The following is a 23,646-nucleotide window of genomic DNA, read 5'->3' on the forward strand; positions in this document are numbered from 1 at the left end:
ATTAGATGACTCTCATTTGATATTTTCTTCCCTCTTTAAAAGCCTAATATTGAAGTTTGATTTTTGTATGATTTTAAAGGATTATCATATTTGCATAATAAATGTATGACTCACTTATGAACGTTTATTTGGTGTTATGATTGGGTTTCCAGGAGTGGACTGATGAGCTGTTTAAACTTGCCACAAACATACTTTCCCAGAATGCGTCCCGCAACACCTTCTTCTTCAAAGCGTGAGTTCTCTCTCTCTCTCTCTCTGTGTGTGTGTGTGTGTGTGTGTGTGTGTCTGAAGCTGTTGTTTGAGGCCAAGAGGCATGTTGGTGTAGCACAAATACAAAAAAGTGCCAGCCCACTTCACTGAACTATATATCTCACAATGCAACTTTATTTCTCGTATTTGTGATTATTTTACAATTGTGATTAAATCTCAAAATTGAATCGCTACTTTATATCTTTCAAATGCTACTGCCTTTCCTTTTCTCTGCAACTTACCGTTGCAGCTTTATTTATCATAATTGTTACTTATGTTCTCGCAGTTATGCTTAATAATCTGACCTGTTTTCTCACAATTTGACTTTACTCTGAATCCTCTCAACTCAAGACTTGGCAAAATGGTTGATTTTGTAATTGATGGTCATGGGTGGTCAGGTCAGTTCACCAAAAATAAAATTGAAAACTCTCATTCCCAGTCATGGAGGAAAGGAAGTCTTAAAGACTTGATGATGAGTAAGCGACAGAGTTTTCAATTTTGGGTGAGATATTCATGTTAAATCCTCGTTTACAAACCGAATTTGAGGTCAACTCCATACCAGGCAAAATGCCAATATAAAATACCATTGAGGCAATGTAAAATACCCCTTATTGTCATAGTCTTTGCATCAGTCTGAGACGGTGCTAATGTCAGGTGTTTGTTGTTCCAAGAGTCTGTAGTTTTATTAAGATTTAGTTAATTTATAAGTGCAGATAATCAGTGTAGACTAATGAAAAAGATAAAGGATAATGAAACCAGTGTGATGCAGTTAACTGTCTTTTTTTCATAGGTACACCAAGCTGAAGCTGCAGGTAAATCAGGATGGGAAAATCCCAGTGAAGAAGTGAGTAAACACAAGCTCTCTTACTCAAACATAGCTATGTTTCCAGTTCTTCAGGGCTTTCGTTGCTAATTTGCCACTTCTTCATTCATCGTTGCTTTCACTTCTTTTCTTTTTCTTTCTCTTTCACTTCTCTCAGCATCCTGAAAATGTTCTCCGATAAGAAACGTGTGGAGATGGCGCTGGAGCACAGCGGTCTGGTCAATAACAGGGTAATCAGTCATGCACCAATCACAAGTTATTACACCTTTAGCCATTCAGTTTGATCGTTTACTGTCTGTCTGCTGTGGTTCCATGTGACATGTTTGTTTCTGTTTTTGTCTCTTTTGTTCTTTCAATATAAATGCTTTTTTTTTCATATAACCCACAACCATCATCTCTTTAGTCCAGTCTCTTGTTGCGTCTCGCTCTCTCTTCACATGTCACACGTTCTTTATTTCTTTTTCTTTGCCACTCTTTTGGTGATCTGCGGTCAGTCCTTTTATGGTTCAGTTTGGACACAGAGGAGCTGGTCTTAGATCAGCACGTCCACGTCAATCTGTTCACTGCCTTATGTTGCCCTCTGCTGGTTGAACTTCAGTGTGAATTGCAAAACTTAAAGAGGCCATATTCTACACCAGGCGTCAACAAATAAATGACCTGTTTAACATGAAGTAAAAAAAAGTCTAGGCAGTCATTGTACCAATATCATCAACCCCCAAAACAAGCACATTCACTAATGTACAGCAGACCAAATAGTACAGTACTAGTTGTACTGTGGGCAGGGGCGTAGCACCAAATTCTGGGCCCTGTATACTCTCAATGTCAGTGGGCCCCCTACACATGCCATTGTACGATGCGGGTTAGCAAAATGAAAATTCAATTTTGAATGAAATTTTTTATTATTTGAATATAAACAAGTATAAATAGTGTTTAAATCTATAATCAAATCAGATTATAGTAATGACTGGTTCTTTCATTCACCACCTGAATTGATGCATTTGGCCTACTTGTGCTCAAATACCTTTAAACCATAGGCTACATCGAGTTTGTTTGTGTACTAACATTTTGATCCATGATACTGATGCAAGTTTTAAATTAAAAACATTTATTTTTGAACGGGAGAACACGAGACAACTGTACCCTCAGAAACCAATAAAATAAGCTAAGCCTGCCATAATGAAAAAAAAAAATGTAAACTATAAAGGAATAACCTTTCAGTTTTGTAAATTCCCATTAATTCCCTTATATTCCTCTTAACTCCCATGGAAATTTTCCAACTTTGAAAATTCCCAGAATTTTGCAACCCTATTCATGGGCTTTGATAACATCATGAATTTATCCAGAGTGTCTGGCACTGAGTTCATTCTCTCAGTTGGTGTTGTCAATATATTTTGAAATGAATAATGACATCAATTGGAGGGCCCAATTAATTCGAATTAGGCTACAAAAAAAAAAAAAATTGATGGGATTTCAAAGGGCCCTCTCCCTAGACGGGGCCCTGGGTAGTCAGGTCCACTTTTCCCCCCACTACCACACCCATGACTGTGGGTCTCATTTCTACATTTTATTTTTCATAATGTTGTAAACATATGTACTTATATAGTACATCAAAGTATTTATTTCAACACAAGATAAATCCTGTTTTCCTTGCTAATTTCCCTTTTAAAATACACTGCAGACACAAAATAACGCTAAAAATGATAAAAAAAAATTATCTTTTACTTTTAACGATAAAATAGCTTTTTACAAGATTATTTATTAAGATTCATATCTTCATTTATTCATTGTCATTCATTCATTTATTTATTTTCCTCAGGCGGATGGTATAAAGCCAGATGACTTCACCTGGGAAATGTTCCAGAACTTTCTCAACAAACTAAGTCCCAGACCAGAGGTGGAGCGTATCTTCGTGGAGCTGTGAGTGAACCGAGTCAAACAGCAATGACAACGATACAGTAGCCCCAAAAAAGTGCTTTTAATTAAGCCACATTTAATTATTTATGACTGATATTCTCTGATTTAATATAACAACTAAATAGAATTTATATTGAAGAAAAATGGCACACTTTCAAGCTAGTTTTCACAAAAGAAGTTTGTTAGGTTTGTAATTTACAAAGGAAAAGATATGCTATTTAGAATAAAGTATTGAAACATATCTTTGTAAAAAGGGCCCTGAAAAGAAATGCTACTGATACTTTGTTTATAATATTTGTTTCTAATACAGTGATATTTATACATTATTAAGTGTGTCCAAATATGTCTTGGGCCACTTTATGTCTTAACAAATATGTAAAGATACTTTGTGAAATATTTTTGACTTATTTAATTCTTCACTGTGTACACAGTGGCTCCAAAGGGAAGCCCTTCCTGTCTCTGGATCAGCTGATGGACTTTATAAATCGCAAACAAAGAGATTCTCGACTAAATGAGGTTCTTTACCCACCACTCAAGCGAGATCAGGTCCGCCAGCTCATGGAGAGATATGAGACCAACACCAGCCAGCTGGAGAGAGGTACAGATGCACTCTCTCTCACACACACACACACACACACATTTAGACACGGTGACGAAGAGACTGATGGTGGTGGTTTGTTTCACCTGTAAATGTGTGAGCAGATCAGATCTCCCTGATGGGCTTCACAAAATATCTTGGAGGTGATGAGAACTCTGTGGTTCCTCCTGAGAGGTTGGACATCATCGATGATATGAACCAACCCCTGTCCCACTATTTCATCAACTCTTCACACAACACATACCTCACAGGTATGCAGATCCATAAACACTCTCATAGACGCAAATATGGTAATAAACACACATCTGTGAACTCTGTCTGTGTTTTCCCGCTTCAGTGGGTCAGTTGACGGGCCTGTCATCAGTGGAGATGTACAGGCAGGTGTTGCTGACAGGATGCCGCTGTATAGAGCTGGACTGCTGGAAGGGCCGCCCACCTGAGGAAGAGCCAATCATCACGCACGGCTTTACCATGACAACCGAGATATCGTTCAAGGTGTGTTTATGGCCTCACATTTAACATTGTTCTGCAAATGTTTATGGGAAAAATACAGTGACTTCAATAGGAATCCTTGCAATTTGCAATTTTGCAAGATTTCCGTGTGAAGATTTTACCAAGGGTTCAAGCAGGTCACATGGATATGCCTGCTGAACAATAGAAAGCTGCTTGGTTTGAAAGTAGCTCCTGGTGGGCTGATCTTCGAACATCGCAGCACTACTGACAAAAGGAACTTTTTTGACTGCAAAACTTCCCTAATGTGACTACACCTTTACTGTCAAAAGAAAGCCGCTTCATTTAAACCGCACACACACTGAACTGCAATGAGAGACAAAGTTTCAATATTTGCGATTTTAGGAAGTAATCGAGGCAATCGCTGAAAGTGCATTCAAGACGTCTCCCTACCCTCTCATCCTGTCCTTCGAAAATCACGTGGACTCGTAAGTATGAGTGTGAATAATGCTTATTTCTTGTTTTTCTTTTTTTTTTATCCTGTTAATTTGTAACTTGATTATTATATGGTCTTTTAGGGCAAAGCAGCAGGCTAAAATGGCAGAATACTGTCGTTCGATGTTTGGGGATGCGCTGCTCATTGAACCCCTGGAGAAATATCCGGTGAGTTCTTCAACACCTTAAAAAGCCTAACTTCAAAAACCAATCAATAGTTCTAAAAACAAAATTTAAGTTCAACTTTAATTGTTTTTCGGAACAAAGTTACAAATCAATTAATCGATCAATCAGTCTATCTGTCTATCACCTTAAAACATTCAAAGGTTTTACAATCGTTATAAACTTCCAAGCTAAAGTTAAACTTAAGTTAAACTTATGCTAACTTTACTTGTGGTTAAGGATGGTCCATTATCGCTGGATAAATCTAGTCAAGGGTAGTCAGGATCCCAGTAAAAGTGAAGCCGTTCTGTATCATCCTAATAAAGTTTGTTTCCAAATTATTAAGTGACTACCAGATAAAATAATAAATGAAAGTCTTGTTTTGACCTGAAATCATTGCATTATTGTGGAAGGAAAGAGACCAATGCAGTGATATAATAGCTGTGTAGAAAATTGGCTGGCTGGGACAGCCATTAATTATGTAGTTTTTGCCATTACAGAAATATTTGACCACGGAATGCTGTGATTTGGCAATTATAATGAAGAGAATCGTTTAAAAAAAATTGAGAGTGTGTAAACTATTACATTTTAGCTTGAGAATAGATTTTTATGTTTATTGTTTTTACAGCTGGTTCCTGGTCAACCACTGCCAAGCCCCCAGGAACTCATGGGGAAGATCTTGATCAAGAACAAGAAGAAACATCAGCACAGGGCCTCTAATGGTGGGAGCATCAGACGCAAGGATGGGACAGATGAACAGTCCTCACCTTTGAATGGTGTGTACACATGCAGCACACCAAAGACTAGCCTGATCCACTCTTAACACAAAAGTGACTGTGATTGAAAGCAGTTGCCAGTGTATCAACGCAATTACAACAATAATTTAAGTATGTATACTGTAGCAACTTGTGTCAAGATGGGGTTTCTTCACACACTGGGTCCATTCACACTTGTTTCACATTTTTTAAAAAAAGAGAGACTCAGGGCAGTGGAACAAAACAAACAAACAAAAAACACCATACCTAAGCATTTGTAATTTGTAAAGGTAATTTTTGCAAACATACATTTGGTGCAAAAACTTTACAAGTGAAGTTAATTATGTGAAGCTTATAATTAAAGCTTTTATAAGTGAAGGATCATGTTAAAATATTTTTTTGCAAATCAGTGTCATGAACCCTTAAAATGTTTAAACTTGCTTTACCTTGAATGCACATAGTGGAAAACAGAAAACATCCTCTGTGTGAATGGTCTCTTAGAGTGCATGTCCGAGTTTCCTCCATCAGCATTCAGCATTATTGCATTGTCCTTGTTGTTGTCCCAGCAACAGGTGTAATTTAAGTATGTATGTGATGTCTGATTTGCAAGTAAATAGCTCTTTTCAACCAGTTCTTTTAGTGCATAAGTCTCAAACCCATGACATAAGCTTGAATCAGTCTGACAGCAAGATTACACACTGAACAGTGAAAAAAATTGAGAACTTTTACTGTAAACTGCTTTGTCTTAACTAGTATTGCAGTTTTCAACATCCATTTCACATGTGATCTTATATGATTTTTTATTTTGGCATCATTTTTATTTCATCACTTATTCTCATGGTCCATTTTATTGCACATCTCTATCATATCTGCATGATTAGAGAGTTAGCTATTGTAAAATGTCATCATTTGTCATTATTTGTCATCATTTACTTTCTTGGTCATAAATGATGATATTTACAACTTTGAAACAATTGTAACTCTTTAATTAGCTACATTTTGCAGCTCTTCTGCACTGAAAATGCATTAGGGTGTGTTTTAGTTGTAGTTTTCACTCTTTTTGCTGTCTTGAAACCATTCTGGCCCATTCATTTACAAGCAATTTCATATACACACAATACAATTTTCTGTTACCGGTTTCATTTCACATCCAAACCCATTCATCATGAGATTTGTGTTTAGATTGTCCATTGTCTGATGGGGAGGTGGGCCAGCTCATGTCCAATGGGGGCGAGAAGCTTGCAGAGAGGATGGCCAAAGATCTTGATATCCGCAAGTCTATTGGTGGGTTTATGCCTAGTTTACATGAGGTCTCAACCAATCAGGATTGTCACTAAGGCACCTGTATGGAAGTTCATGGTTAATGCATTTAAAGTGTGTATTCAATTTTCTGTGTTTGTGTGTATTCTATATATTAATTACTAGATCGGGGAGATGGGGACAGTGAAGAAGAGGAGGAAGAGGAACCCATTCCAGATCCAAAGAAACACAACAACACTGATGAGGTAACTCCAGTCAGTCTGTCATGTTTGCTATTCTTCTCTCTGTCTCTCTTTCTGTGTGCATCTTTGACGTGTCTCTCTGTTTCAGGGCACTGCGTACAGTGAGGTGAATGCTACAGAGGAGATGTCTACGCTGGTCAACTACATAGAACCTGTCAAATTCAAATCCTTTGAGGTGGCAACCAGTGAGTCGTGATACCTTTCACAACGTAGCTGTTACTATGTCTGTGTTGACCAATTAGAAGCCAGGACAGAATAATCCGTCTGTTTTATAAAATCATTGTTCATTTAGAATTTAACTTTGATCCCTTTCTCTCTCTTTTCAGAGAGGAATAAATATTTTGAGATGTCATCTTTTGTGGAGACCAAAGGCATGGACACATTGAAGAACTCTCCCAGCGAGTTTGTTGAGTATCCTTCACCAGCCTCAGTCAGCAGATAATGACTGCTATAATGTGCTGCATCCCAGTTAACCTACTTGTAATATCTCCTAAAAGTATGTGAAGAAAAATCTTGTACGGAGGAGTAGGCAAATTTTGGTACGTACACTGTACTACCATATAATAATAGCATCTTTTTGTACGGTTACGCATATCATGTCAATGTGAACTGGCCTGTCAATCATACTGTCATATATGCACTCATCATATATACACTCCACATTTCTGTTTATTTATACTACTCAACAATTCTTTCTACCATATTGTAGGTTCAGTATTTCATGTCCGCTGTGTTTTTTTGTTTTAGACCGGCTATTACTGGTGGACATTTAAAAAGCAGATCCATGTAATCCAGCTTGGAGTGTTTTTTCTTAATTTGTGTTTGTGGTTGTGGTTCTGATCCGAATATATTCACCAGAAATAATAGACCATCAGGGTATCTTTGACGTACTTCAACATTCTTTATTCTAATTTTGAATACTACTTAGGTTGGAAAATATACGAATCAGGACATGGCAATGGTTTAAGTTATGCTTGGTGTGTGCATGTTTGCGCTTTTATATTCAAGTAATGTTGTTCTTCCTGAGCAAAATGTCTGTATTCAGATACAATAAAAAGCAGCTGAGTCGGATCTACCCCAAAGGGACTCGTGTGGACTCCAGTAACTATATGCCACAGCTCTTCTGGAACGTGGGTTGCCAAATGGTGGCGCTAAACTTCCAAACTCTCGGTCAGCTATGCAAACAGCCCTATTTTATTGTCTTCTTCCTTCTTAGTTTTTTTTTTTCTACATTTGTATAGATCTTAATAGCCTTGAAAAGCTTTAAATAAGCTTATTTCTCTGTCTCAGACTTGCCGATGCAGCTGAACATGGGGGTGTTTGAATATAACGGCCACTGTGGTTATCTGCTGAAGCCAGAGTTCATGAGACGCACGGACAAACACTTTGACCCCTTTACTATGGACATTGTGGATGGCATCGTAGCCAACACAGTTAAAATCAAGGTATTTTGTGCACATGTAGTATGCTGTTTAAAGATATAGTGATAGTCAGCTATTTTTCTATGTAATTTCAAATGTGATATGTACAATCATGTCATTTCTCACTTTTCCCTCATATACATAGATCATCTCAGGTCAGTTTCTGAACGATAAGAAGGTTGGTGTTTACGTGGAGGTGGACATGTTTGGACTTCCCGCAGACACTAAAAGGAAATATCGAACGAAAACTTCTAACAACAACTCTCTGGACCCAGTCTGGGATGATGAAACCTTTTTGTTCAACAAGGTAACTAGTGAAAAGAAGCGTTTGTCCTAAAATGCATAAAACTGTAAAGCCGTTTAAAAATCTACTAATCTACACCTTTTTGTTAAATGAAATGCTGTTCATTTCTATCTTTCTAGGTGGTGTTGCCCACCCTTGCATCTCTGCGAATAGCAGTGTATGAAGAAAATGGAAAGTTTATTGGCCATCGCATCTTGCCAGTATCTGCAATGCGACCAGGTTCGTTCCAGTACGAGGCAGTGATCTACCAGACTTGTTAGTCTGATGCTGTACTAAATCTCTACAGTCCTACATCTGCTATATGTGTGTTTATGTGTCTTTTAGGATATCACTACATCTGTCTGAAGAATGAGCTGAACCAACCGCTCATGCTGTCATCTCTACTTGTGTACACTGAGGCACAAGACTATATTCCCAATGAACACCAAGGTAGGAGAGGTTTGTGTGGGACTATGAATGCCATGATAGTGAATTCATTATCTGCTACATAGATGTAATAAGAAGCTGGTGAACAATATTGCTGTGCAAATACTGTTGAATACGAGATGTTAAAATGTCCAAAGTTCGTTAAAATTGTAGAAACTTATGGCGTGTCTGATTAAAACACTGGGGGGGGGTACCAGTCCTTTGCTCTCTTTTATTCCATTGCAAAAATCTTTAGCTATTCACATGACATGAAGTTCACAAATTCACATGGAGCGGGATTACTAGGATGGACATGATAAACAGGATGCATAGCATAAACAGGATGGTTTTAAGTCACTACAAACAATACAAAAGCGAAACTCAAACTCATACAATCAATTCATCAATAAACATCCATATTGTACTCAGTCTAAACTAATACCTAAACAATTCAAATAAATTCAAACGATATAATTGGCAAACAAACTTACTTAATGCATCCTAAGGAAAGGACTCAAAGGACATGGTTGAGTGTCCATTCAAACTCCCACACTTCACCAAGGGACAAAGGAAGAAAGTAAGGTCTTTATAGACCTTAACCAGGGGAATATGGGTAATGTAGTGCACCATATATGGAAATGTAGTTTACTAGGAATTGTGGGATATGCAGTACAAAGAAAAAATAAGAAAAATTTAAAAAAATAAAAAAGTCAAATTATTTAATAAAACAAAGTTGGTTAATCGGTCACTCTTTCGGGTATAAGCCCCTCGTTGTCAACCTTTGTAAAGTCTTACTCTTTCCCCTCTGTCTTCCTCTTTTTTTTGTGTAGAGTATGCAGAGGCTCTGACAAACCCCATCAAACATCTCTCTCTGCTGGCCCAGAGAGAAAGGCAGCTTTTAGCACTTATGGAGGATCTCACTGAGGTCAGTCATGCCTGTCTACTTCACCTTAGATAGGTGTCACTTGTCTGGCAGTAGCCTATATAAAATTCTGCTAATAGTGACTGGTGTCCAATTAGACATTTTGCAACCAACCAATCCCCTTGAAGCGGAGGACACACTGCACGATTGTCATGCCGATTATTAATGGAATTTGGTATTGACAACTGATCATGCCCAGTCAGACCGAGTCTATTCCAGTTGGGTTCAGTCGCTGTTTGCAGTCTGCAGAAAAAGTTGCATAGTGTGTGGTGTCTAAAGATTATTATCTTAGAATTCAAGAACCAGTCATTACCAGCTATGCAATGCAGATGTGTTCACTGTCACACATCATTCAGCATTCTTTTTGTAATTTTGTAAAATATCGATTCTTATCGTATTGATTTTTTTTGGTCTTTCTTTTTCTTTTTATCTTTTTAATTTATAAGTTAACACTGCAAATTAAATGGTTTAGTTTTTATCTGCAAAGTATAGAATAGCCTATAAATTATGACTTCTCGTTTTAATTATCAAGAATTGTTTTATTTTGATCTGTAGGCTAATAAAAGTCTATAGGCCTATCTGTAGGCATTTTTTTCTTAACCTTTAACAACTTAAAATTTGTTATCAAGAATTTTAAATCAACTTAAGGTTTTATAAAGAAATCATAAATCACAAATATGATGAAATAAAATTAATATATATATTTTAATAATATAATAGTTTTGTGTCAAATGGATGAGGAAATTGAATTTATTAGAAACACCAACAAAGCAGGAAAGCTAATGTTTTCTGTTATATTAAGCACAAACGAAGAAAAGTAAAACAGATCTGTGTTGTATTTGGTGGGGTGGGGGCGGCTGAGGGAGCGCGGGTAGATGCTGCCGGTTTTGTGAGTTGTTTTTTTGTTTGCTTTTTTATTCCGTAAGAATTTGTCCAGTCGTGAGTGACCCACAATCGTGTAATGAACTGACTGCAGTAATTAAGTTTGTGCTCCTTTCTGACTGTCAGCGACTAGATTCTGCTCCAGTCGATGATAACGGTCTTTAAGTGTGTTGAGGTCAAGTCTTAGAATGTTTCTTCTAGTTGTGTAGTGTCCACAGCTTTAGTGATCTCCCATTTAAACTTGCAGCCCACCCTAAAATGAACACATTAATTGTCCACTGAAGACCCTGACATCCAAGTCTTCCTTCATCAGTATTCAGTCCTATTCCTCAGCAAATCATTCTTTTGACTCATATATTTTCAATTAATCAGTTGATTGAGTTTATGCTTGTGCATGTGATGCTTTTACGGTACTTTAGCATATTTTTAGAATCTTAAAAGCTCCAGTTCCCATTTATTATAACTACATTAAAAATAGTGACAAATATATTATTCATTATTAAGTTTCTCCTTAATGGGTTTGGAATATTTTTGTTTTGGGTGATCGGTTCCTATTATTATTAGCTCACTGCTACATGATCTAACATCTTGTAGATATTTCAGCCATTAAGTGAATACATACTGTGTGTGTTTGCTTCTGTAGGGTGGACCTATGAAACCAGATGAAGGAGACAAGTTTGACAGTGGCTCCGTGACCTTTGACCCTATTTGTCCTCTGTCATCTCCAACACTTCCTTCTGTAGTCACTGAGGTCATGAACCTTCCTGCATCAGGTTTGGTCTCACCTCAGAAACTCTTTCTCCTGCTGTCTTGCTCACGATCATTCTCTCCACACATTATGGCGTTTTGGCCATAATGTTCCAGTCATTTCATTTCTGATATCTATTAGGGGTATAGCGGTTCTTGTAATAAAAAATAATGATGATCTCTTTTGTTAAAGACATTTGGAGTGACAGCTTTCACTAATGCACAGTGCAAGGTTCATCTGTGTCATTTTTGCGTCCGTGCATCATTCTGCCCAACCATTTATAAGCTCTAATAAATCTATTTTTTTGAGAATTCCATTTTAAAATTTAGTTCTCATGTCATAATATTAATTTTTTTATTCATATAATATGTTTTTGGATCTTTAGAATTATTTATAGTTAATATTTAGTTAATTTTTTTCAGCAAATGAGGCATGGTTAAACTTAAACTTCACTATGCAAGTGCAAAATGGAGCGCAACAGAAAGGAGCACAGTGTTAATTACTAAAATATGTATTTTTCAAATGTACAGATTTCTTTTTGGACTTCTAAATGTAGCTTGATTTTTCTTTTTCTTTGAAGAACATTAACTGTAATGAAATAATAATATAGAGCCCCTACATTTACAAAATAAATAAATCATTGTGTTAACAGTGTTTTATTTATCTTTAGTTGTGAATTTACCTTGTCCTGCTATTTTTTTGGAATGTTTAAAGTGCTCTCTATAACATATGTTTTGGCACACAATGTAGAGCATACGACTGTTTATTTAATACAAATATTTACTTATTAATTTAAAACTTATTTTTTTATTTTTTTTAAGACAAATGTTACCAAGTGTTAGTGAATTCTTATGAAAATTTCCAATTAAGAATACACCACTCCCAGCAATACGTACTGAACCGTGAACCGTTATGCCTCTAATGTATATTTTTGAGTATGCATGTCATGTTCATTAAGTGAACTGAGTGTTTGTGTGTAATATATTTTAGGCCAAAAAGAAGATTTAGTCAACAGTATTCTTAAAGGTAAGATTCACTCACCCTCATCTAACCAGTACTCTCATCTTCATCAGTCCCCTGCGAAGTGTTGAGAGGTGTTGCAGATCACGGACAAGCTTTTGTGTCTGTGTTTTGCAGTAATCGAACCTCAATCTATTGATGAGCTCAAACAGCACAACTCCTACCTGAAGCTGTTGAAGAAGCAATGCAAGGAACTCAAGGAGCTGAAAAAGAAACATCTCAAAAAGGTCAAAAGCACTCTATTCTTGCAACACCATTTGTAGTTATGTGTTATGTTAAGAATACCATCAGAGTCACTTTTAACAAAATAATATGCACGTATATTTTCACCTAGATTAAAAAATAAATAAAAAAAGAAGTTCAGTTCTTCAAGACCAGCTTCGATTTTTGGTTGAGAACGCCTTGATGGAAAGGGTCTTTAAGCACATTGCCAAACACTGCTTGTATGTTTGAACATGCACTGTAGTTACAGTATCATGTCTTAGTTGATAGGCTTTGCTTGTGGTAAATAGACATAGACAAATAGATCAATCCAATGTGTAAGTCGTCATAGTTGGGTTAACTATTTTTTGCTTTCCCGTTTGCTCAAATAGCAAAAGAAAAACTCCATGATAGTAATAACTTTAAAAAAAATGAAAGAGACTGATAACAGCAGTCAGAAGAGAGAATTGTCAAATTTACCATTCCAAACATAGATGCTGCATTAGAAACACCCTCACATTAGCGTTAACTAGTTTTTTGTTTTGTTTTTTGAGCAAAGGTGATATATTACAAACTATAGTGTTAGAAATGTACGGTAAGACTTTATTTTAGGGTCTCTTAACTAGTTGCTTATTAGCATGCATATTACTAGAATATTAGATATTTATTAGTGCTAATTAAGCCTTATTCTACAAGACAAGAAAATCCATGCAATTTTGAATTCTGCATGAAGGCAAAAGATTATCTCATGCAGATTTCCCAAAGTTGGTCACTGAGATTTGCTGCACTGACCAACAGAAAAAGGCTGGTTGCTTTGAAAGTTATCTTTGCTTTATACATTTCATCATTATTTTCAATACACAGTGAAACTTTTGCAGTAATTTGGTGGTTGTAGCTTTAGTTAGAAATGTTCTTTAAAACTGTAAAAACTGTGTAAAGCCTTCTTTCACAGGTTTAATCGTCAAAACGACCAATCGTTCATTACAAATTTGAAAGCCTCACTTTATCCTGGTCCGGGAAAACCTCCAACACTGCACATTTTAGATACCTCGCTAATCAAACACACCTGATTCAACTCATCAACAAATGTGCGTGTCAGATAAGAGAGACATCAGAACTGTACCGTGTTGGGGGTTCTCCAGGACCAGGATTGGGAACCACTTTTATTGAGTGAAAGAGCATGACTTGAGTCAACCACAGTTCTCAGTAAATAGCAATGAAGGTCAGATCAAATATTAAAGTAATATGGTACTGTATGTAAATATGCTCAAGACCTGGAATTACTTTATAGCCATGCAATTTTCGAAAATGAATCAACACGAATCAGCCAATATGTATCGAGCAGTCAACAGTGTTTTGGCATAAGTATGACAAACTGATATCAGAGCCATAGCGCTCTGACAATGCCACAATGAAAGTCTCTTTTCAACACTAACTTAAAGAATGTGTTTTTGTGTGTTTCAGGTGTGGGCTCTCAGTAAGGAACAAAGGACTCGCTGTAGTCAACTGAACTCTGACCTCCAGAGGAAACGGAGTCAGGTGGAGAAGCGTCTGCGCTCCAGTCTGAAGAAAAAGTGAGGACATTTAGATTCAGCATTGACTGTTTGACCTCAGTCAGTGTTGGCCAGGTGGATATTGTGCTTGAGTGCCAACTGTTCGCTGTAATTCATACGGTGATCATAGAGAGATCAAGAGGTCTGGAGCTCAGAGTGGGGAAGCAGCCAATCTGAAATGAATGTTCAGTTCTCATGAGGAACATTGTGTTTAGCAGAGAATAATGGAAGGGGATGTGATCAGACTCTCTAATTTATATATTACAAGCAGAGAGCGACACCAATGGTTAAACTGCTTTAAAACTGCAGACTGCTTGATTTAGTTATAAGTTCACTGTCACAAAGTTGCTTATTTTATTAATTACCTAGATATAGTGTAGAATCAGAAAGATAGCTACATTTTACAGCAGAACCATTCTTAGTTTTACATTGATCAAAATCCTATACCTTGGTCATTTCCGTGGTCAAATTAGATTTTGAAGAGAAATTAAAAATTTAATGAGACATCTCTTAATGTCAGAAAGGTTGCTGGCCTTTGGTTAAAAGAACATTGGAAACTGGTTTGCTTTAAATAATTTCTTTGCGTTTCATTATTATTAATATTATAATTTAGGGATGTCCCGATCAGGTTTTTTTGCCCTCAAGTCCGAGTCATTTGATTTTGAGTATCTGCCGATACAGAGTCCCCATCCAATACTTCTATAATACATAAAAAAAAAACAAGAATAAAGAAGAGTGAAAAAACAGATCCAGGATGTTCAATAAATTACATTTTGAAATCTATTCAAATATAAAACAGCTATTTTAAATAGGCTAGTAAAAATATTTCAAAATCTTACTGTATTGCTGTACTTTGGATCAAATAAATGCAGGCTTGGTGAACAGAAGAGACTTCTTTAAAAAAAAAACATCAACAAACTTACTGTTCAAAAAACTTCTGACTGGTAGTATAGGCAACTTAAATTTTTCTCTTATTTTCTAGCTTTTAATTGGCTTAGAAATCTATAAATGCTGGACATTAACAAATAATAATGATTTGTTTATATACTACAAACACTGTTTATCACATAATAAGGCAGAATAGTTTCTATACTGTAATAAATGATATGTTAATTAGCACTGCATTGTTCATATGCTTTATTTATCACCTGCTGGAGTTGACTTGAAAAACAATTCATTGTGGGTCCGAATGAAATATCAGGTCATGCGCAGACTATCCTGTCTCTTTGAGTTTGAATCTATATTTATTCACACCAGCTCTTGAAAACAAAGTGATGTCATGCCGCACGCGTTGCTGTTTCTGTGTGGAGTCAAAAGGGTCTAACTCTGTGACACCGCATAACTAAAGATGTGATAAAAAATAATGAGAATATATATATATCCGAGTCCTGATCGGGAGGTAACGTTCGATTCCGATCGAGTCTGAATTCATTAAACAGCTGTTTGCTATTCGTGTGTGTGTGTGCAGTGGGTCAGAGGAGAATCAGAGGGAATTGATTGAGCTGGATCTGGAGGTGCAGAAACAGATGGAGCAGTTCAAAGAGGAGCACATGCAGGAGCTTCTTGTGCTTAGACAGACACAACATCAGACAGAGAAAGAGGCTAAACAATTCCACCTCAGAGAGGTATGACACACAACAATAGCCCAAAGACACAGCGATCACAGCTGCTCTGTACACACTGCTGAATCTGTGCTTCTGTGTCAGGCCAATCAGAAACTAAAGGAAATCGCCCAAGAATGCCAAGCAGCCCAGATCAAGAAGCTCAAGGAAGTGTGTGACAAGTGAGAAACTTTTTTTTGTGTCTTTGTGTTTGAGGCGCATTTGTGGGTTTGTGGACAAATGCTAAAATGTCACATTAACTACTCGCAGAGAGAAGAAAGAGTTACAGAAGATTCTGGACAGGAAGAGGCTGAACAGCATCATTGAGGCCAAGAAAGCAGATAAGGACAAGGCTGAGGCGTGAGTAATAGTTTTTTCTTATCTCAAGGACAGTGCCAGTGACAGTCTAGGGTTAAAAGGTTAGCACACACACACACACCCCTCACCTCTAGTCATTCTTTTATCATTCCATACTCAGAAAGCTTTCTTTCTTCTGCTGAAATCAAAAGAAGATATTTTAAAGAATGTTGGTGACAAGCAGTTTTGTTGACCATTGACTTTCACTGTAAAAAAAAAAAATATATATATATATTGTGTGTTTTACAGAAGAAAGAAACACTGTATCGCAACAGCTAAAGTCTGTCTGCACTGGACGCGAAAAAGCGACAGTTGAAAATCATTTGAAATTTGTGTCAATACATCATAAATAAAAACGCATCAGCTGTTTTCTGTCGGGGATTTATAGCGGCGAGCGCCACATCCAGTGTAGACTGATATAATAAATATAATGAGTTCAGTAGTAGTAGTATTTTGTCGCACTGCTTGCATCTGGTGTAGACACGGTGTAATTCTTACAGGTTTGACACAACTTGAGGGTGAAAGCATTTTCATTTTGGGGCAAACTACACCTTTAAATGGCTTGCTTCAATAGCAAAATGGATGCTGAAGATAAATGCAAATGAAATATTAGTGACTTGTGAATGGATTGTAAGGAATGGACACTTCCTTCCTTAAAGGGATACTAAAAATTCAAATTGTCGTCATCATCACCCTCACCCTCATGTCTCACTGTTGTTTTGGACTCCACTGACTTATGCTACATATATATATATATATATATATATATATATATATATATATATATATATACATATATAAAAAATTATATAGACAAATACAGTTACATCCCCATATTTGGTGGTTGTAGCCCCATAAGAATAATCTGACTATATCTTAATCAGAGATGTTCTAAGATGCCTCGAGATATCTGTAAAAGCAGCCATATTTCTCATTATCTTGTTATGGAAACTGTCAGAAAAAATGTAAGGGAGAAATAGAGAGAAATGAGACCATTTGTAATGTGCTGCTGAGGCTCATCCAGCCATTAACGTCACTGGAAACTTTGGAAAGGTCAGCACTGGTCTCAGCACCTCGATGATATTGTACAATGAACGTAACCTTCTGTCCTTCTCTCACTCAGCAGGGAGTTGAATGAGATCAATAGAAAACATATCAATGATTCGGTCAACTTAATCCGCCAGGTGAGTAGAGTTGTGAAAAGTTTATGTTTGTAGTGTTATTTGTGTAAATATCTCTTTTTAGACACCTTGTACTAATTAAGTGTCACTTAAGTTTTCATGCTCAGTTTTTACGTTTTTCCAGTATGTACAGAATATTAGTGGTGACACATTGTAGAGTTGGCTTGATACCACAATTTTGGCTTTGGTCCAATACCAGAATCTAATATCTTTGAATTGATACCATATGTGACAAATAAGCAGCCTCAAAAGAACTGAATTAAAAACAATTTTATTAAAAACACTGCAAGGATCTCTACAGAAGCAAATGTGTTGCTTGTTCAGAATGGTGCGCGATGAATGGTGTTTTGAACATCATCACAATTTCTGCTTCTCTCGATTTACTAAGCATAGTCATCTGAGATATTATCTTGTTGTGGTCTGGCTCCTTAAGCTGAACAGCCAGTCAGATTGATCTCTCCCGACAAGCTCTGACGACGTTCTCCGTTGTCCGAAAAGCCACCCAGGTGGGTCTGACTAGTGCCAGTGATGTTGAACGCTACACAAACACTTAATACTTAATGATTGACAACAGTGGCTGATGACAATAAAATCATAGGCAATCAGTAGATATCAGATGCTTCTGAATGGACCTACTTCACAAATCTGTCTAGTAAACAAGCACTTGACAGACTGTCTCATCAATATTGGACAGAAACTCATCGCTGTTGCTCGAAACGTTGTTAGAACGAAGTGTTTCTGAGCCATGCCAAACAAAAGTTCAACTAAACAAGGTCAGTCTTCCTCATGAATTTCCTTAATTCTTTCTCTCTTTGTGTAGCTGGAAGTGTCTCAAGGGAAGCGTCAAGAGAAGTTAAAAGCCCTTCACAAGGACATCCTTCAGAAAATTGAGGAGGAGGTTCCTATGGTCAGTCCGTGCACAGATTTATTCTGCCTTCAGTCCTTGTTCATTGTCACATTATTTTCTTCTACTGATCAATGTCCCTTACTGAAATGTACAACAATAACTTCTGTATATTTTCTGGCAAAATACTGCAGTTACAAGAGGTAATGTCACCACTGTCATCAAGAAAAAGAAATCAGTCAGATTCTTTAAGCTTTTTAGACTGTTTAAGTAGGGGTGGACAATATACTGGACATGATAACCCTGTAGAAATTTGACAACCGGTCTGCATTTCAAATGGTCATGGTTATGCTAATTCGTCACAGTAGTTTACACATTTACAACAGATTTTAAAAGTTCAATAAGATGGGAAAGAGAACTCCGTTCTGTATTTGAACACTGTTTAACAGACAATTTTCTGAGCATAAACACTCAAAGCACCCACAAAGAGAGGTGCCTATAATAAAGTGTATAGCTATTGGGGCTTTTTCCATGGGTTTTGATTCTCAAGGGTCCAATACACTAAGTTATATGCCTGTCCAGCTGTAATCATTGATTGAGCTTTTGTGTAAATGTCTTACCTTTTATAGATAAACCTTTTTAGTATTAGTATTAGTTTTTACAGTGATATCGCAACAACCTTATTTTCAGCTTAAGTAAATATATTGGGTTATGTATTTTTTAACATTAAATTAAATAGCTCATATTGTCATAGAAATCTTTGGCCAAATCACCACCCCTGATTCTTGAAGATTTCTCTTCAAATGTTGAATGGGATCATCTTGTCTCTGCAGGATCAGGCCCGTCTGACACGCGACTGCGAAGCAGAGCTGAAGCGATTGCCGGGAGAGATCGCACAGTATCTGCAGGAGATCGAGAGCAGTGGCTCCCGTAAAGAGACTCTGATGGGTCAGGCCAATGACATCCACAGCTCCGGCCCCCCCTCTAACTCCAGCACGCCCCCTTATTCCTCCCCTAACCACAGCTGGAGCAACATTGCCAATATCTCGTCCTCAGTGCTGGACTCCTCCTCCACCTCAAACACTCCCGTCAAGTCAAAGACTGATACTACAGGAGTGTATTAGTGATCCTATCGTTGTTTAATTTGTTTTTCTTATCACTCTCTCCAATCCATTTCTGTCCACAGTGGATTTTAAGAATAGATATAGTATTACTAGAAGTTGTATGCATTCTTTTATGATTGTTTTTATTATTTTTTAGCTTGCATACACTTTACCACCGTGTCTGTCTGAATCAGTTCTTTTTAACCAAATTCCTGTTTTAATCCATAAACAGTGGATTTTATCTAGCTTTAATAATGCAGGCTCTCATTCATACTACCACCTGTATGCAAGATACCTGTGGAAACCAGAGGGATGGGGGTTTTCAATTTATTTTCGGTTGTATATTGTGCACCTTGCAGCTTTATTGGTAGTGCAGCAAATTGTCCTATAGGTGGCAGTGTAATTTTGGCAGTAATGAATTCTGACGCTGTGATGCTAGCAAGGCTCATGCTAAGTCTTAAAGGTACATGTTTACATAATGCACAGATGGACTATTTCTTACCCCCCCCCCCCAACACAATTCATTTCACCACAGCGACGAAACATCCCGTCTTGTGAATGTTGATCAGGTCCTGAGCACACTGTCTGAAAAATGCAGATTACGTAGCTTTTCACTGGGGCAATACCCTCAAGGGACAACTTTGTACCTAATCTTCCCCCCCAAAAAGTGCATATTAGTACCAATTAGTTCATAAATACTAATAAGTATCCTTAAAGTGATAACTTTTAGGGCTAAATAAGGTGCCAAGTTGACCATTTTAGGGTACCGTCCCAGTGACAAGATGCTATAGGCCTAAAATGCAATTTCTGCACATATTTTCCTAAAAGTGTACATTGTGTTTGTGTCCGATGACACTAAAATGTTTTAAGTGCCTCACATATGCATGTATTTCGCTTGAACTCTCTCACCCAGTTAATGCATTCTAAAATCCCATAATCCCACTCGCTCTCTTTCCTATACCTCCCCCGTGTCTGTCTCTCTATCGGTTGGTTTAATCTAATCTAATCCAGATTCGGTGTAATTGGCAGTGATCCCGCATCTCACAACAAATCCAGTGATGTCTAGGAAACTTCAAACTGCCAAACCCTTTTGAATCTTGTCACGTTCTGGGTGCGGTGTCAGGAACACTGCGCACAAATCCCTCGTCTGGCTTTATCGGGGTCTATTCAGAGTTGTGTTGCATAAAATGCAGCAAAGCAGAGCATATGAGATTGAGTTTTTAATGTGAGATTGAAGCAAGACTTTTATAGCTTAGCTCTGATCACCACAATCCAGGGCTTTTTTAATCCATTAGAATGTATGATGTTTGGATTTTGCTTTCTCATACTGTAATCTGGTCAGCTGTCGCCCCCCACTTCCTGTTTACTTTCATATATTTGGTCAGTTTTTTAGTTTCATGTCCATGTGCATCTTTTCTGCACCTTTTTTTCCATTCTCTTTGTGTCTCTCAGGGCTTCGCGGCTTAATATTAAGGCAGTTGGAGTTGAGCGAGCATCATTCTCACTGGTGTGCTTGGTGCATAATGAGCTCAATGGAAGCACTTTGAGAAAGACAGTGATTTCAGCACTTATGATTATCAAACAATTACATTTGCTGAGCGAGTAAAATAATATGCATAATGGACATGACGGTTCTTCTGCATGCTTGGATGGTAATATTTTCTAGTGTAATTTACAAAGCGTGTGTGTGTGTGTGTGTGTGTGAGGTAAGCGCTGGCTGTGAGAATGAAGACTGCACAGTAGAGTTTAGAAGGCCAGAAGCCAAAGGGCTGAATGAGATGAGATGGACAACACTATCGTTTGCTATGAGAAGAGAGCATGAGCTTATGTGACTCAGCCCACACAGTATAATGTGTTAATATGTTAAGTCAATAGCTTTATTTACCCATATGGACAGGGATAAATGGTACTTGCATGGAAACATTTCCTCTCTCCATGTCTTGTTATCTTTGGAGAGGGACATTAGTGTTGTACATTCTACCAGGAAATATTAATGTGTGTATTTCAGTCGAAACCACATAGAAGTTTATATCCATCTACATATAATTCATTCCATTTTAGACATAAATGAATTTTACTACTGACTAGAGGAGAAGTTGAAGGTGACGTCTGTCTTTTTGCTTGCATCTTAGGCTGATCTAGTGTCCCAAAAACACGTGCGCACTGTACAGTCAACCTAAGCACCATTCAGTCTTCTGATGCCTGTCCGGCATTTGATTTCTTACCTTAAATTAGGTGCAGGTGTTTTTTTTTTTTTTTTTTTTTGAGAAACACCCAAATACTTTATGGCCTGTATTTTTATGATTATGACACTTTATGATTGTCTTGTTCTTTACAGTGGCATGATTCTTTATTGTTCCTATGATATATCTCATGGTTTTGTGTATAGACGGTAGTAATGGTACTATTTTATCATTTAAAAACACAACAATTCCTTTTTTGAAATCATGTAATTTAGAAACCCACTTTTTATTGTATTAAAATGGGACGAAATTCAGGTGGTTGTTGTAATTTTTAATTTTCTTTTGATTTTAGCACCTTTTATTGTTATTTTATTAATGCTTGCAAAGCATGTCCTGTAAATTGACTGTTGTTGGTACAGGTTTTTTTTCTTCTTTCAAAGCAGACATTAGCATGCTAAGTTCAGTCTATAATCAGACATCCTCAGGGGACAAGCCAGGCTGGTCCATCACACATGTGGGCCAAACTGAGGGATGCTGGTGTGTGTACTGAATTCAGTGAGGACTGTAGTCAGACTTTAAGGGACAAAACATGCTTACCCAAGGGCTAACTTGTGCTTTGCCTCAGTTACAGCTTTAACCAAGTACAGTACATATGTCATAGTCTCTCTCTCTTTCTGCGTGTCTCTTTATCACCTTCCTACCGAAACACTCTTTTTTTAACACTGTATGTAGATAATGTACTGGTCTGCCTTGTTTAAAGGGAACATTATTACTCTGGATGTAATTTTTATTGCCTCGATAAATAATATAACTGTACATTCAATAAATACAAAACATTGTCAGAAATGTCTTGCTTGTGCTTCCCTGTTTCAGTTCTCATTTAATAGGGCGAGAACAAGATTTCAGATTGTGAAATGGATTTGTTCTTAAATTAAAGAAAGATTACGTGACATGATGAAAGTGAGACATCTTCAAATATGAAAATTCCATTCTTTACTATAGACCCTTCTATATATATATATATATATATATATATATATATATATATTTTTTTTTTTTTTTTTTTTTGCAATTTTGTAATTTTTATAACTTCTGAGCAGGGTCATTTTTATAATTTCAGTTATTGCAATTTTTCACACATTTTCTTATTTTGTTAAGTACATTCTACATATTCATGTCAAAAATGCATTATTATGTAAATATATGTTCTCACCAATTCTCGCTATTAACTAACTAACGAAAAAATTTGCCTCAGTAAACTCTTTATTTGCTGCTTCTAAATAGTTTGTAAGGCTGTTCAGTTTAGGCAGGTTAGAATTAAGGAGATAAAATATGGTTATGCAGAATAGGGTGTTAAAGGGATACTCCACCCCAAAGTGAAATCTTTGTCATTAATCACCTAGAATCGTCCAGAATAGTATGAAAGACGCCTTCAGAATAGTCCATCTGCCATCAGTGGTTCAACCGTAATATTATGAAAGGACGAGAATACGTTTTGTACACAAAGAGTACACGTCAGACGACGTCGTTCATACTTTTCTGGACTTTGACAGTGTAACTTACTTGGCTGTCTATGGGACAGTCACAAGCCTCCCGGTTTTCATCCTAAACATCTTAAATTGTGTTCCAAAGATGAACAAAGCTTTTACGGGTTTGGAATGACGTGGGGTGATTTTTCACAAAGTGATTGATCACAAAATTTAGATTTTGCGGTGGAGTATGCTAGTAATAGGCATGCTAATATGCAACTAGTTTATATTAAGAATTATCTCACTATATATATCACTGTGTGTGTGTGTGTGTGTGTGTGCGCGCGTTTATATATATATATATATATATATATATATATATATACACAAACACACACATACAGTACATTTACTGTATACATGTACACAGACACACACACAAATACACACATATATTATATATAATATATATATAAATTGAACTTGAACTTTTGAACTATTTTT

The 23,646-nt window shown here is 36.9% G+C and overlaps 1 protein-coding gene across 2 annotated transcripts in view; it reads left to right on the forward strand.

Moving 5' to 3' along the window:
* plcb3 (phospholipase C, beta 3 (phosphatidylinositol-specific)) overlaps positions 1–20,038 on the forward strand; it is a 51,152-nt gene extending 31,114 nt beyond the window's left edge. Inside the window, exons 5-34 of one of the 2 annotated variants that reach the window (XM_059535889.1) lie at positions 153–232; positions 1,040–1,093; positions 1,230–1,302; positions 2,889–2,989; positions 3,418–3,584; positions 3,689–3,835; positions 3,922–4,079; positions 4,440–4,522; positions 4,613–4,697; positions 5,320–5,467; positions 6,629–6,730; positions 6,872–6,951; positions 7,037–7,133; positions 7,275–7,359; positions 7,994–8,118; positions 8,239–8,393; positions 8,515–8,676; positions 8,793–8,892; positions 8,998–9,102; positions 9,909–10,003; positions 11,526–11,655; positions 12,621–12,656; positions 12,768–12,877; positions 14,316–14,425; positions 15,873–16,029; positions 16,111–16,187; positions 16,276–16,365; positions 17,486–17,546; positions 18,364–18,450; positions 19,221–20,038. In XM_059535889.1, the coding sequence (XP_059391872.1) occupies positions 153–232; positions 1,040–1,093; positions 1,230–1,302; positions 2,889–2,989; positions 3,418–3,584; positions 3,689–3,835; positions 3,922–4,079; positions 4,440–4,522; positions 4,613–4,697; positions 5,320–5,467; positions 6,629–6,730; positions 6,872–6,951; positions 7,037–7,133; positions 7,275–7,359; positions 7,994–8,118; positions 8,239–8,393; positions 8,515–8,676; positions 8,793–8,892; positions 8,998–9,102; positions 9,909–10,003; positions 11,526–11,655; positions 12,621–12,656; positions 12,768–12,877; positions 14,316–14,425; positions 15,873–16,029; positions 16,111–16,187; positions 16,276–16,365; positions 17,486–17,546; positions 18,364–18,450; positions 19,221–19,511 (3,351 nt within the window). In that variant the 3' untranslated portion in view covers positions 19,512–20,038. The remainder of the gene's footprint in view (positions 1–152; positions 233–1,039; positions 1,094–1,229; positions 1,303–2,888; positions 2,990–3,417; positions 3,585–3,688; positions 3,836–3,921; positions 4,080–4,439; positions 4,523–4,612; positions 4,698–5,319; positions 5,468–6,628; positions 6,731–6,871; positions 6,952–7,036; positions 7,134–7,274; positions 7,360–7,993; positions 8,119–8,238; positions 8,394–8,514; positions 8,677–8,792; positions 8,893–8,997; positions 9,103–9,908; positions 10,004–11,525; positions 11,656–12,620; positions 12,657–12,767; positions 12,878–14,315; positions 14,426–15,872; positions 16,030–16,110; positions 16,188–16,275; positions 16,366–17,485; positions 17,547–18,363; positions 18,451–19,220) is intronic. The other variant, XM_059535897.1, reaches the window with a different exon arrangement.
* The last annotated feature ends 3,608 nt before the right edge of the window (positions 20,039–23,646 follow it).

This window comes from Carassius carassius, chromosome 3 (assembly GCF_963082965.1).
Source record: "Carassius carassius chromosome 3, fCarCar2.1, whole genome shotgun sequence".
Lineage (NCBI taxonomy): Eukaryota > Metazoa > Chordata > Actinopteri > Cypriniformes > Cyprinidae > Carassius > Carassius carassius.